Source organism: Plodia interpunctella, chromosome 19, assembly GCF_027563975.2.
Source record: "Plodia interpunctella isolate USDA-ARS_2022_Savannah chromosome 19, ilPloInte3.2, whole genome shotgun sequence".
NCBI lineage: Eukaryota > Metazoa > Arthropoda > Insecta > Lepidoptera > Pyralidae > Plodia > Plodia interpunctella.
In genome coordinates, this window is record NC_071312.1 from 5,966,037 (window position 1) to 5,981,560 (window position 15,524).

General features: G+C 35.6%; 2 protein-coding genes across 2 annotated transcripts; one reads left to right on the forward strand and one right to left on the reverse strand.

Moving 5' to 3' along the window:
* Positions 1-5,462: 5,462 nt before the first annotated feature.
* Positions 5,463-7,451, reverse strand: LOC128678201 (uncharacterized). Its single transcript, XM_053759588.2, has 4 exons — positions 7,340-7,451; positions 7,079-7,140; positions 6,262-6,400; positions 5,463-5,978 (listed from the first exon to the last, which is right to left on the reverse strand). Exons 1-4 carry the CDS (start codon positions 7,371-7,373, stop codon positions 5,923-5,925), a joined length of 291 nt encoding a protein of 96 aa, XP_053615563.1. The 5' UTR covers positions 7,374-7,451; the 3' UTR covers positions 5,463-5,922.
* Positions 7,452-7,869: 418 nt separating this feature from the next.
* On the forward strand, positions 7,870-10,052 carry LOC128678194 (uncharacterized). The gene is made up of 4 exons (XM_053759579.1): positions 7,870-7,975; positions 8,377-8,459; positions 8,989-9,124; positions 9,583-10,052. The coding sequence occupies exons 1-4, from the start codon at positions 7,951-7,953 to the stop codon at positions 9,639-9,641; spliced, it is 303 nt and encodes a 100-aa protein (XP_053615554.1). The 5' UTR covers positions 7,870-7,950; the 3' UTR covers positions 9,642-10,052.
* The last annotated feature ends 5,472 nt before the right edge of the window (positions 10,053-15,524 follow it).

A 15,524-nucleotide genomic window follows, 5' to 3' on the forward strand; every position in this document is an offset into this window, starting at 1 on the left:
CCTATTTTACGAAGACTTATTAAATCTATGGAATAAAGGAATCTAAATTATTAAAAGCCGCTTGAATTCTTATGACTTTTATCTACATAGTTAAAAAATGTTATAATATATTCTTCTAACAGATTTTTTTCTATTCCTGAAATGCATGTACATTTATAGGTATGCTAACCGCGGAGTGAATTAGACTTTATGTCATTACATAAAGTGTAATTCACTCCGCGGTTATTATTATTAGATTGAAATGTCCTCACGCTATCTATTTTGCTTTATCGAAGGATTTACCTGAGCAACAGCGACGCTAGTGACCGTTTGGTCTCACTCTAATCGACAAACACTTTTTAAGTTTACGTTGAAAATGAATGGGCTTTTTACCTTACGACGTAAGTGGCATATTTTGGTAAGATTTATGAAGTAATAAATTGATCTTCCACTTCATGCATCATTATAATTAGGTATCTATAACACTTAGAACCATCCGATACTAAATGGCATATACCTTACGGTCACGTGATTTCCGACTACATTAAACATTTAATGACATGTCAAAACTCTTGACAAGAATCATTCGCTTCACAATCATTACATTTATTTTCATGGCCATTGGCAATGGCGATGATAATGATAAATCAAAGATGGCGTCTCAAAGTTCTCTCGACGTGGCAATTAACATATCACGTCAACACAAGCTACGATGTGATCAATATAGTCTTAAAATCTTCCGTTAATGACTGACAGACAAAAAACAGCCTACTACATATAGAAAGTGGTTTACAATAAATAGCTGTGTATCTGTCTATATTGATTATTTTAGTTTCTTTAGCAAAGCCAGCAGTAAATGGTAACTTTAAACAGATAATTGTGAAACGAATAATATTGCAGGAAAAGGAAAATATTACGACATAACCTGCACTTTAGTTGATAATTTATCAACTGGTGTGGAAAATGGAAATAAAACTTATGAACGTCATAATTATCTACGTAAATTCTAATCATAATCATTCTACGTTAATTATCTTGTTATTGTTGACTTATGAATGAAACCGACAAAGGTATTAAACAGAGATAATATAAATAAATAAATAAATATATATGGACAAATCACAAGATTTTGTTAGGGTGTTCAGATTATGAAAATAAACATCTGTCCAAATTTCACGTTTCTACCATCAGCGGTTACGGCTGTGCGTGCGTCTATAGCTCAGTCAGTGGGAACTTTTTGTATAATATAGATAAGGTATTAGAAAAAGAAAAGGGTGAATGTTTTGGATTAGACGATTCAACACCAGTAGCGGCTCAAACTTGGACAGTGCTCCAAATTCTTGGAATCTATCGATCGGCGTATTCGGCGTATCAAAGCTTGTCAACTTGGTCAATTAACGCGCGGCTCACGTGCCGGTAAACGGCTACACGTGCTGCCGCGGAGGATGTGTGTATAGGGTGCTGTCGAACCAAACAAACCTATATGTATGTGCTATGGCTCGTGAGAGATAAAGAGTATCCTATTCATTAATTCTTGGCAAACATATACAAACGCTGTATTTTATACTTGATATTTTTTGATACAAACGGGTTTTCTTATTTTCAGAAGAGTTCCATGGTTGCCGCGGAATAACATAGTAGTTGGTTGTATGTTTGTATGTAATATTAAGAGCACCTAAAGATGTTGCATTACTAGTGATACCAAAAAAACTATAAGTAAAACTGAAGTTTCTGAAAAAATTGAAGTATAATGTAAAAACGGAGTGATGGCTGAAGTTAAATTTAGAAACAAAATCTGTTGCTTCTGTTTTAAATAAAAATCATCCTGTATAAGCACCAAAAGCAGGGAGGTCCCATCAGAGGCCCCGGCATGACTCCCAAAAGCACGTCCAGCACCCCTAGCAGACAATAGACAAAGAGAGCCGCCGTATTAGTCTATGATAACCATCGTACCGAGAAGGGCGCCGTAGCCTAAATACGTCGTAAGATCTTATCGTGGGGTGACGAGGTCACTTTTAGGATAGACATGTTGAGAAGCACAGAATCGCAATAGATTCTTTTGATTCATAACTTGTTTAACAAGTTGTAATTATTATATCTTACCACAGTACTGAAAGCATTATATTAAATGTGCTACAGTAAATACATAACAGATTACTATATTAAAGAGACCCGGGATGCACTTAGTGAATAAATAGGTATTATATCTAATACAGCAAATACTTTTCAATCAATCAGAACTTTTATTGAAATAACAACAGATTTAAATTTAAACAATTAATTGAAGAACAAACGATGTGAGAGTCGCGGTTATTCAACAAATTCGGAATTCAACTTTTCCAATTTTGAATTCATAACCAGAGTAGAAAATGCGAGATATTTAAAGGAAGAATAGAATATGTCCTGTGGCTTATGACCTAAGATGATCATGAAGGAGTGTGATAGACAGATGCCGTTGACTTGGAACTGATATTAGATTGGTCGCTCTTAAGTCCATGCTGACAAGATCTCATGCGTTGAAAGGCACTCGTCCCGGCAGTTACAGCTAAATGACGATCGTTAGGATAACATAAAGATGCCTTTAGGCAGCCTGGGTAATGTGTGTGGTGTTAGCCAATAGCAGTTTGTGTTAGATCAAAACTATTCTTACGCTGTCGTAGTCTCTGACGTTATTAATTTACCACATGCATTATATCAAGATGCACATCAAAATTAATAAATATTTTTGTCGTTATGTTTCGTTTCACACTACTTTACTACATGAGTGTGTTAACCTCATTTGCGAAGTCAATCGGGGCTAATAATAAAATTTTAACAACATGGCTGAAACCTTTTAGAGCTGTATTTTTATTTGTTGATGCAAAATTGAATGATTGCAACGTCGAAACGCGAAATTACCAGTTATTTTGATAGATTGCCAGATTGGTAAAATTTGGAGATTCTCGGAATAATTAGATTACGTTGATGAGTCACTGTTGGTTTGTATTCTTTTATCTGGTCGGCATAAATTTGTTTTAAATTTATCGCCATGATAATAACAAATTATGTTTTATTCTAATCTAGACATAATGTTCTAAAATGAAAGGCTTGAAATAATATAACTTATATTTCTAAATAACATACCTACCGAAAATTGTTAATGTTGGGTGCTTTGGAAGTTTAAAGCAAGTTTGATAGTTTTTCGTTTTAGCGTTTGAAAATGTAACATGTAATATGTGTTTTTTTTTTTGCAAAATCATTATAAGCAGTTTTATGTAGACAAGTGAATAAATTTTTTGTATTGTAAAATTGTAAAACAACAAATTATAATAAATATATAAAAAAGAATGCCAAATTTCCTATTTCGAAATAGCGAATTTCTATCCACACACGTATGTTATTGACTATATAAACCCTCATGTTAAGGGTCATATAAGATCTCGTCGACGTTTAGGAGTAATCATTATCAGAGATGGACCATTTACTGAATAGACTTCTTATAGGATCTCAAATTAATGTAGTTAGTGTTAATAGATCCTTTTATAATCGCGCGTTAGTGGTAGGAGGCAGATACAAGTAAAATTTTTAATACCTATCAATGTTTAGGCTGCAAATGTTGTGTCTTCATCCTCCTCATTACTTTTAATTATTTGTTAAAATTTTATTGCACAAAACACATTATATATACTACTTTCCACCTGTCTCTCTCAAAGGCTGGTAATTCGTTTGAATTTTTCTACATGTCACCCGCCATATTGTACTTTTATTTTAATTATTCATTGATGATTGCATTGATAGGCAGAGATTGATCAATTCCTTATTTATCTATGCACATATTATAGATTATAAGAAATTGATATTAAAAATAAGTACAAGAATGCCACTTCAAAATGCCTCTCAGTATAACATTGAGAGGAGAGGTGGTTCTTACAGATTTTTTCTGCGCAGTGTTATCACTTTAATGCCAACTACCTCAGAACTCAGATGGGTGCGGACGGGACTGGAACAACCAGCAATATACATCGAATTCTTCAGATATAGTATATAATAGAAATAAAATTAAGCTTAAACATTGAGGTTTGAACGTGCCTTGAAATGTCAGCTCTAATTTTTACGTTCAAACTTCTTTTTTGTTCTTCTCATCATAATAGGAGTACAAGTACGATATACAGGTGGAAACCCTGAGTTCGAGCGAGGTCGCCGGGCGTGGCGATGTCTCGATCGCGATGCGTTGCCTGTTTACCTGCGTGTGCGCAAATACAGGCATGCGCCGGCGCCGATACGCCGCGACCACCTAGCACCTCGCAGAAATACTAATATAAGTCTACATATTCCTTGACTGGTAGAAAAGTCTGATTTATGTGGCCAAAGTTAATTTTTTATTGGTTTTTGAAGTGATCCCTTGAGCTGTCAGCGGAACATTCGACCAACCGGTCGAATGTTCCGCTCATTCCGCCCTAGGATAGGACCACTCCATTTTCATGGATGTCGTACAAGGAGACAAAAGGATAGCCTTGGCAGCAGATAGGCAACAATTAAAATTAACAGCAAGGGTTGACATCAGTTAGCCGTTTGTACTATATTACAGCCATAGCATTTTTGGTTCACCTAGGGGATAGCGATGACGTGTATTCTACTAGTTTCTCATAAAATTAGACTTAAACTAGCAGGGCCAAGCGTTTGTAGGCAGAAGGCAGAGGTGGAAACCAAGGTGTGGTGGCCAGTCCTAGTGGCCCAGAGACTTACGACATGTAATACATTATAACTGGTCGCATACTCCTGCTGGGTCGTCATCATCAACAGCCATTTAAACCCTACTGCCTGGGCACAGGGTGTTCCTTATGTATGGATAAGGAGTATGAGCCACGTCTACCTCGCGGGCTCATTGCGGATTGTCGGGTTGGCCGCTGCATGGGGTCTCTTTATTTCTCAAATTTTTGCGTCAAAATACTTTTCTTTACTCTGGCCGAAAAGCCCATGTCCTTGACCCCTGTCCACCTGTCCGCTTAACCTCTAATCTCGGGTCGGCAGCGAAGGCGATCTTGTGATTTAATGCGAGCTCGCTAATTATGGCTTGTTCAAATTGTACCTTTCTCACGGACCGAAGGGCCCGGTTGCACGAAGTTTAGTTAGCTCTTGGTGTATTAAACGGAAGTATTTGTTTTGTTGACTTGTATATAAATTATTTTTTTTCGTGTATTGTAATGTATTTCTAGTAATGTTCTACCATCTACGTTTAGTTCCCAGTAACATAGGAATTAAAACATTTGGTCTCCAATTAGTAATTAGTAGTTAGGTCCACTTATATATTTTTCTTCTGTAAGAACCCGGTATTTAGAAGTTAGCTAAAATTGAATTAAATACATGACTAAAGACTTTAAGATACACATTTACAAAGGAAAACGAGAATAACATGTTCACCGCAGCAAATCAAAACGCTCGAGTATATAAATGACAGTTTAAACCGTACGGTATTTTTTTTTTGCGTTTATAAAGGTTATTTAATGAATAGTCGTAATATGGTCATAGGAAAATTGATAAAATATTTGCACAAATTTTAATCGAAGGTTAACAAGAATTGTACCATCCGCCTTCGGAGATGCGCCCGGACCTTACTGCAGCCGCTATACTTATTCTGCCCCAACCTGTTACCGGTCAACCTTCGGGATACATCCGTCCTTGTCACTCCATCTTAACCCCCCATCAACCTGTCTCGCTCTCTCCCCAGCAGGTCAGGCCGCAGTGCATTACCGTAATGATACTTAAACACATATTTAAGTAAAGATACTTTTTGCGTAAAAAGTTCTACGTCTGAGTTCGGTTCTAGATCTTCAGATTAATACTCTTATTCGTGTAAAAAAAGAACACGGTTAAGTTGTTCGTTGACTTTGGATTCTTATTAAAATCTTTGCGGAGTTGTAGGTAACTTAAGTTTTGAAGTTACGGAAAGTTGGTTTGGTAATATTAATGAATTTCCTTTATTAATGGGCAGCCTTCAACATCTTCTATGTGCGTGTATACTGCAAATAAAAAAGTATAATGTTAATAATGTTGTCACTAAAATATTAGATTACAGACATAAGGTTACCACTATTGAATCCACTCGATGTATATATTTTTTTTACACTTATCATCAAACAAACAGGCATACGGTCCACCTGATGGGCAGTGGTCACCGTAGTCTATGCACGCCTGCAACACCAGAGGTGTCACACACGCTTTGGGTGAATGTTTTCACGTCCTTTTTGAAGTACTCCATGTTGCAGTCTCGGAAAACCATGGATAAAATTGGGAGAAACTCACTTTTGTTATGATCGCAAGCATACTCCAGCATGTCACATATGTCGAGGAAGGTTCTTTTCTCCTTGTCCATCAGCCCACATATTGGTATGGTGTCGTGCACGCAGGAGTCGGCTAGTTCACAGAATTGTTCTATTTTATTCTGAAAAATTCATTATAATTTGTAATAACGATACGTATGTTATTGATGAATATATGATACTAGATGTTGCCCGGAGCTTCGCTCGCGTGGGAATTTTGAGATAAAATAGCCTATGGCAATCTTGGATAATGTACCTTTCTAATGGTGAAATAATTTTGGTAGTTTCGGAGATCACCCGCCTCAAACATACAAACCCACAAACTCATAAATGCTTACCTCTATATAATAATAGTATAGATAGTATAGAAGTATAGATAAATGCAAAAGTCTGTCACGCTTTTACGGCTATACAGCAGTTTCGATTTAGATCTAAGTTTGGAATAGAAATAGTCATAGTTTATTTTCGACATGATAATGCTTGCGGGTGGAGCTGCGGTATGTAATAATATAATATTAAACAAATTCAATTTAGATGATACAACGTTTGATGTATGTAAGCTGATTATAATTAAATGGAAATATAATTAGTTGTTTGATATAACTTATATATATGATTACTAAAGATTTTGATAACTTTAGATAATTTATTTTAAGTAAATTTTAGATGTAATACGTGATGTAATAGATATGATTTTTTAAATAGGTATAACATGACCCACTGCTGGGCAAAACATTCCCCTCTCTCTTTCCATGTGTCCCTTTCTTTTCTTTCTTTAAATATGATTTTATTTCACTTACCGCAGGGGTTGAAACATGTATGGGAATGTGCCCACAAACGTATGTGAAGAGCAGAAAAATATCTGTAAATGAAAATAAATTTTATTTATTGCCACTATTACTAAAAAAACAACTAAATATACATATATTAGAAAAAATAATGAAAATACTAGTTTCTATTCATTAATACATGTATGTCAAATCTTTAATTAATTTTAATATTTCAAAAAACCACGTTATCCATCTATTTCAGTAAGAAGCGGTTTATGAGTCTTGACTCACAAAATAATAGGATCAGCCTTAATTTTAACCTCATTTTGAGTGAAAACGGAAAATAACTTCACTTTCCACAGAGCCGAATTAATATTTAGAATACTGTGTACGGTGGCGGAAGTTTTCCAGGGAAGATAAACTGTTGGATAATTAATTAAATATAATAATACTAGAAGCGTTTCGGGGCTTCATATAAATATAAATTTTAGGGGAAAACAAAAGACATTCTACTAAGACAAAACTGGAAAACTAATTAATTACTATAGGCTCGTCCCGGCTTCGGTCTGGTATAATCATAACAAATTATACACCAAAACCATCTTTTGGAATCACACAATCTATTGATGAAAATCGAGCGAAGTACGTCCGATCTAATCGGACCTCCTGTGATTTTGGATGTCGATTCAGCGTTTAGCCGATGTTATCTCATCTGCAATAGATTAGAACGGTTGACCACTCCTGTGACATTGTGTCCTACTATGTGTTCAACATAAAGCAAAGTTTATCATAATTTCCTGTACAACACTATTATGGTTCGAATAGGTAAACAATAATTCTAGCTAGAACTTAAACTAGATCATATTTGTGCGTCAAATAGATTGCACGTGTGTGCGAGTATTATGATATTCAAAAAGGTTTATACAAGTGAGTTTTCATTTGATTCTAATTTTATTAAATTTACGTCTTGGATAAAAAGTTTTGTTTATCATACTAATAATAATATAAATGCGAAAGCAAAATCTACTCGACGGATTGATATGAAATTCAGTACACGGGTTTCCTCGCGCGTACCAAATTTCCTATATATAATAGAATATAATCTGGAATAACACATGGGGTATTTATTTGCCAAAATTTTCACGGGCATGAGCACCTAATACAATATAATAATTTTACTTATTGTTCTGTTTGTTATTTACAACGAAAATTAGAATATATTTTTTTATTAGTATAAAGTATGTATGCTTTAAGAAACGACGGAAATGCTGGAAAATCTTTGTAAAATTAACCAATGTAAATTCTAAATATTATAACTTCTATTTCAGGTTTAATAATTCTTGGTTTAGCTGCAGAGGTATGGTCTCACGTAGAAATAGAAGCCGAAGATTATTTCTTCCCACTTGAACCGGTAAGAGCTATTTATTTATTTATTCATTTACAGTTTCTCAATGCGTACTATGAGCTAATGATGATATAATAACTACATAAAAATATTATTAATTTGTCAATAGTTTTTTATGCATCTAAACTACAGGCTGTAAGGGAGGCCCCTCCTATTAATCTATTTTTAACCCTCGAAGCCTAAAAAAGAGTCATATAATTATGTAGATTTGAGTTATATCAAGTACTTCACCTATATTGTCCTTAGTATTTGAATCTTTTGTTAAGGACCTGAAAATGACCTTTTGGTGGGTTCTGGGAGGACCATTTGGTTCTGCCATGAACCTATTGGTGATTCTTACTCCTTGACCTTCCGGGAGGCCATCATTATCTATCTAGCTAGTATCAACTAGTATTAAAAAATAGAATCCTTGTTCAATTCTGTCGATAGTGTCCATGAAATCTCACTAAGTCTATAAAATGTTTTAATTACTGTACATATGATGTTTTTTTATCATAGATTTTTAAAATATCAATACCGATTCGTTGGATTTCAGGTAATTAACTTCTGCAAAATGGCCGACCAGTGTCAACACGATTTCGTCCCGATCTGCGGCCAAGACTCCTTGGGTATCACTAGGATGTTCAACGACAACTGTGACTTATACGAATACAACTGTGATGAGAAAAAACGTAAGAATTTATACATTAACCATTACGGGATAAATGCGTCATTAGACAATGATGATGATGACTATTACTAACAGTTTAGATCTTTTAGAAAACCATTATCAAGACGAATGCTACACAAACCACGTGGTATGCAAACCATTAGGCCTATGCCTTATACTTGTATTACTATTTTTAACAGCTGTTTAAGTCGCACTGCTGGGCAAAAGCCTCCCCTAACTTCCTCCATGCATTCCTATCCTCGGTGTTCTCTTGCCATTCTTTGTCGATTTTTTTTATGTCATCCGACCATCACGTCCTAGGCTTTCCTCTTTTCCTGTATCCGTCAGTTGGAATCCGTGAGGTCAATCTGTATGTATTTCTATTTATGTTAGATCTAATCAAATTACTTATACGTTTTATAAATCAAAAACATTGACCGAGAGGAAAGACAGTAAAGGACTACTTTTTTCATATTACAGAATATCGACACGTGAAAATGGAGGTGTGCAAATACGAAGCGGCTGCGGCTGAAAACTAAGCATAGCACAGCATGCATGTACAGTCAACAGCACATCAACCTTCCCAAATGAATTGCAAATTCGCCGCTATTACCGCGCCATAGAGGTTCATGCATGATTGATGTGCTGTTCACTGTATTTAGGGCTTATTTCACCACTTTCTGATAAAATATCATCTAGTAATCCGACAGAGAAACTAGCCGCTAAATAAATATGCCCGATTTAATTGGCAAGTTAGCCAACACATGTGAAACAATTATAACTCTATTCGTTCTATATTCTACATATAGGTTCTCAGATATTTTATCAGCAAGCTGTGAAATAGGCCATTGATTATAAGCTTTTCCACTGTACATAATTTTCACATGACAGCCAAATGTGATTGAAAATATTTCCATTTTTGTTTCATTAAAATTTAATTTATAATTTAATCATAACCTTATTGTATAACTCGTCACTCACGCTTTCACGATTTTAAACCACTGGGCTAATTCCGATGATATTTGGAAGCTCGTTTGCCCATTTATAACTACGTATGTAAGAGGAAGTATGAAAGTAGCACCAGTTAATGAGAATTTACATAGTTATAGGTTAGGCTGGTATATTTTAAGAAGAGATGAAAATCACGTCGCTCAAAAGGACAAAGATGGAAGTAAAGGGTTGCAGGAATAGAGGAAGACCTAAGAAGAAATGGATGGAGACATACTCCATCAATTTCTTCTTCTTGACCTTATCCCACTCATGTGGGGTCGGCACAGTATGTAAGTTCCTTCCATTTCGTTCTGTCATTTGCCATATCCATTGATACTCCTTTCCTGTTCATACTATCCTTGATGTCAAGGATAGTATGAACAGGGATATGAACAAGGATTGTATCTCAAGAAGAAAAAGTTTGCCCATTTATAACTAAGTCTAAAAAGTATACATTTACTAGGCTACCCCAGCTTCACTCGAGTAAACACAATAAATTATAAACACCTGTTTGCCCAGGAATAACACTTATCTATTGGTGAAAACCGTACAAATACGTCCAGTAGTTTTTGACATTATCAAGTTTAATCAATCATATAGTCAGTTATTATAATTATATTTTTTTATATTTTAATTATATTATAATTATATATTTTTTTATTATTATCTTGTTAAAATATCAATTTACGACCTGCTGATCCAGTTGTTGCATTTAAGTGACATGCACCTGCATCTTATAGCATGAAACATTGGTTTGCGTGTCCGCCCTGTGGGAGGTCTCCTCAAAGTAATGTTTCGTATCGTACTTACGTAGTTACGATCAGATAAGTTCATTACGAAGATTAGTGGACTGAAAATAAGAGTTGATAGGTGAATAAAATATTTGTTAACTAGGGCCTCAATAACCGTTAGTCTCTTAGGCTTAATGATTCTCCATCAGATGCCGAAATGCTAGTAGTTTGTAGCTGTAAGGGTGTTATGAAAATATTCACTTCTGTTTACTTAGTTAGGACACTGTGTTACGTCTTATCTAGCTGTCAAAGACAACTGCAATTTACTATTGAAACTCGAGTGAAATGATTGGGAATTCACTTCCCTTTTTAATAGCAAAAAGGGATTACCTTTAGATTAAAACTATTGCCCACAGTTCCTCCCGACAGCCAAAGATTACGTCATGATCTAATTATCTATTCCAAATTTTAAAAAAATATTAGTTTGGGGACTTGGAAATATGGATGTGGGAAAATTTAAAAAATAACTTATGAGATTCAAATTCAATATTCTTTATACGTACAACTTACGATGATCAACATTATTATATATTGACAGCAAAAAAACGTGTTTCCAAAGACGTGTATTAACAAATGTAGGTCTTATACACATTCCTTTTATAAATGACGCCAAAGAATAGCGTACGATCAGCGTAGCTACAAGTTCCATACAGGTTCACTTCGTTGCGTCTTCATAAAGATAACTAGCCACCTTCACAATACTCAATTAATAAGACGATAGCTTGTGCGTTTACAGCTTGTATTAGCTCTTGTGATAAGCTGTGTGGATTTATTGGTTGCCGGGTGCTTTGTAAAATTAATTCTCGGATGGTTTACCATCGTTTACACGGAATGTAAAATACTACCTCTTTGTTATACGACTTGTTCAGATAGTGGTAGTAATTTATTCTAATAGTAGGTATATCCACACACACATGCACAGGTGCCGGCACGCGCCGATCAGTGACGTATCCATCAGTGTCAGTGAAAAATTATATTGCAGCATACATTTTGTACGACGCTATCCGTACTCGTCAGTGAAGTTCAGTGATGTCAGTGCTGGGCCGACGATCGCCGTGATCCGGCGTGAATTTCTAGCGAACAATATTTTGCGTGACACGGTTGCAGTATTCCAAGATGGACGACGAAAAGTTTGCGATACAAGGGTAAAAACACTAGACGGTACTGACATGTATGAATAGCACGTCACGGAACTGTCTGTCACGTGTCTGCACCGTTGTGTACGGATAGATATAAAATAGTTCCTGTCAATATGTAACGACTTTTAAATGTTTTGGTTAGAATCAAATTGATCGCTGAATTCCGTGAAAAATTAACACTCTAACCTTTTCATCGAAATTCCGTTGGTCTGTCAGATTATTATTTAATTTGGTTACTGAACTGTATGCTGCCCCTTTGTTTAATCGGGTGGAATCTTGCAACTCAATTTTGAAGCAGATAAATCTTCAACCGATTGAACTGAAGTTTTGTACACACGTTTATTGTGGATTATAATGCATTATTATGATGACGCATGACAGCCTTGCATCCTGCATGCAGCCCTACCATCAACTTTTACGGAACGATTCAAATGCAGCGCAATTCAATTTAGGAACCTATAGCATTCATACTAATAATTAAGTCGATGGTACGAATATGCGATGCAGTTCAGTTTAGGTCGTAAAGTGAATCGCGTAAAGAAACGGCTCTCCTCAACAGTTTACAGCGCGGACATGATTTTCTTGATAAACACTGAATGCAATAAGATTTTTCTGACAACAGCTTGTGTAAAAAACGATATTTTTGTAAAAAACTTATTTTACTTAATTTACTTACGATCATTATGTGGTCGATATGGTATCCTTTTGTATATCGGACTGCCGTAAAAGTAGAGGTGGACCGAGATTACATAATAAATTTGCCCAGCAGTGGAACGCAAAAACTAAGGCTAGATGAAAATATATGGCCTGTGATGGGAACTTTTTTCAATGTTGCCACCTTACCCTTCTGTCGCAGGCCAGTGACAAATTAGACAAATCAAAAAAAGATTTAAAGTAAATATGAAAAATTGTCCAGTTGGTTATATCTGCTACAATTTCTGACCGTGTTTGTACAGATGCCGGGCACGCACCAAGCCTGTTAACATGAACGCGATAATGTACTGACGAAAAACGCCGAAATTTGACTTGCAATACAAGTTCAGAAAATAGTGGAGTTACTATCAATTCCCAGTAGTTGCTATGCTATCTTACTATTTGTAACAGTCTGATAATTTCTAAACTACGTTATTATGTTATTACATGATCGTAATTATTAACATAGGTAAGTAACACTATATTGAACTAAAACGAATGAATAAGGTATAGGTATAACTAACTAAAAATAATAATTAAAAGATTTAAATCCTAACTAATATTATAAATGCGAAAGTAATTTTATTTGTTTGTTTGTTACCTCTTCGCGCTTTATCTACTCAACCAATCTTCTTGAAATTTTGCTTACATATAGTTTGAGGTGTGAAGAATCTGAAGGACGTAGGGTTACATCCCGGAAAAGTATTCCCAAAAGAAATTTACGCCGGCGAAGTCGCGGGCTAAAAGCGAGCATACCTATATATTCATAAAATGCCAGTTCTTGTTGTTTATTGCCTTGAGCTTAGAAGTGAGAGACAGAAAACAGTCGAAGTTGACATGATATTTTCAGATTCTAAGCTCCATGTGCGTTTGGTGACACCGCCCGTTCGCGGGCACCTGTTAAATGGCGGTTCAAAGTACTGACAGTTGACTTTTGACGGGTGGATAGGAATTTTTGTGTACAGTCGACTGATGGTCAAGTTATCCCACATGGATCTCTATGCGGTGACGGTAGCGGCGAATTTGCTATGATGTTGCTGATTTTTGTCTACGACATTATTATTACATACGTTACGATTATAACGTAACCTCGTTTCGTAATTAGAATATGTTTTCTGTGGTTTAAGTTTGGTCTAATAAATAAATAAAAATTCGTTTTTACTTGAAGTACTTCATATCTATCATTTAAAAAAACATATAGGTAAGGTGTGATTTTCAATATCTCGTCAGCATTTCTTTGACGAAAAGCCAATTGACAACAGTCTCGGTCAAAATACAAAGAACAATTTGTTGTATATTGAGTCGACTTCGTTCATCTCAGCAGGCAATATAGAATCTTTGATTGCTCCTAAATAAACAATTTTCCTCATCAAATGCACATTTCAATGTACCGTATTTATCTTAATTGCAAGCATTAGACAAAAGGACGGACTTTCTCTCCCACAGTCGAGATTGCTAGCTATTGCCCGGTTCAATTTGTGGTCACCAGTTAGAACAACAGTAGGTCAGAGGATTACTGCCCATTCGTTTGAATTTTCTCCAATTGAAGTCGTTTCTGCATTTGAAAAGCCTACATCTAATTTACGTATTGATAGTTATCTAAATGCCGCATCTTCCTTTTTTTGTTTAAGAAGATGCGACAAAATTAATATTCATCCTATAGGAAAATTGTGGCAGTTTTTGTAATGCGTTATAACTATAGATAAAAGAAATATGTTATAAAACTTATAACTATATTTGGATTACTTTCAAAAATTCCTTTCTTTGTCGATAAAATAGTACATAAATATCACCAGGACATAGCAAAATTTGAAGCTTTATTTGATATTCGAACCCCGAGTTTGTGAAGATGAGAGAGAGAGAGAGAAACTAGTGCTAATTTCTCCGATTTAAGGACATCAAAATCTTTTTCAAAAGCGTCACGGCAGTTCATAAATGATCCATCAATAAACAATGCACCGTAAGGTCGCTCCGACCCTGCAAGGTCCAGACAGGTGCCCGGGCACATTCTAAGATCAATTAGCTCACTCACCCGCAACTAGGCGCAGTAAACACACCTCATCTTTGTCCTGTGAGTTAACACGGGCCAGCTAAGTGGTGGACGATCCTTGTTAACATTTTGGGTTAACAAGAGGACGCGTGTTTACGTCCGATATTGGTACAAGGAGGTAGCGCCTCGCGGCCGCGTGTGGTCTAAGTTGGAAGAAGTTGAGCTGTATCTATATTGAACTCTCATCACCCTCTCATCACCCTCCCATCACCCACCATCAACCCTTGTCACCGCGTGTCACCGGTTACATTTCTGCTGTGACGTTTCCGGGCGTGGTTCTCCGAAGATTTTATTAGTCATCTAGTAAGATTTCCACGGTAGATGGGAGGATACGAAGTGATACAATAATGTCATTTGGGCTACCATATCCCACAATTTTTATTATCATCACAGTGATACTCATTGATGAAGAGGATTTTTAGTGTTGGTGTGGTTAGATAATAGAAATGGTGTAGATAACAATTGTTTCAAGGTTGAAATTGAAATTATCATTATAGATGTTGCCACGAAATGATGTGATCCACGGGAGCGTAAGGAATTCTTCGAAAGGGAATAACATTCAACATTTTCAAGCATTTAAATTTCCTTAGTGGATAAACCTCAAATGTTAAGAAAAAGGAGATAACTTGAATCTTACGAGTTTTTAATTCCAAAATTGTATGTATTAAACGTAAAATCGCTATCGTCTGTCACGTAAACCCACCTCTTCAAAATACGTAGATAATAAATAAATATAAAATGTATAACATCGATACAAGT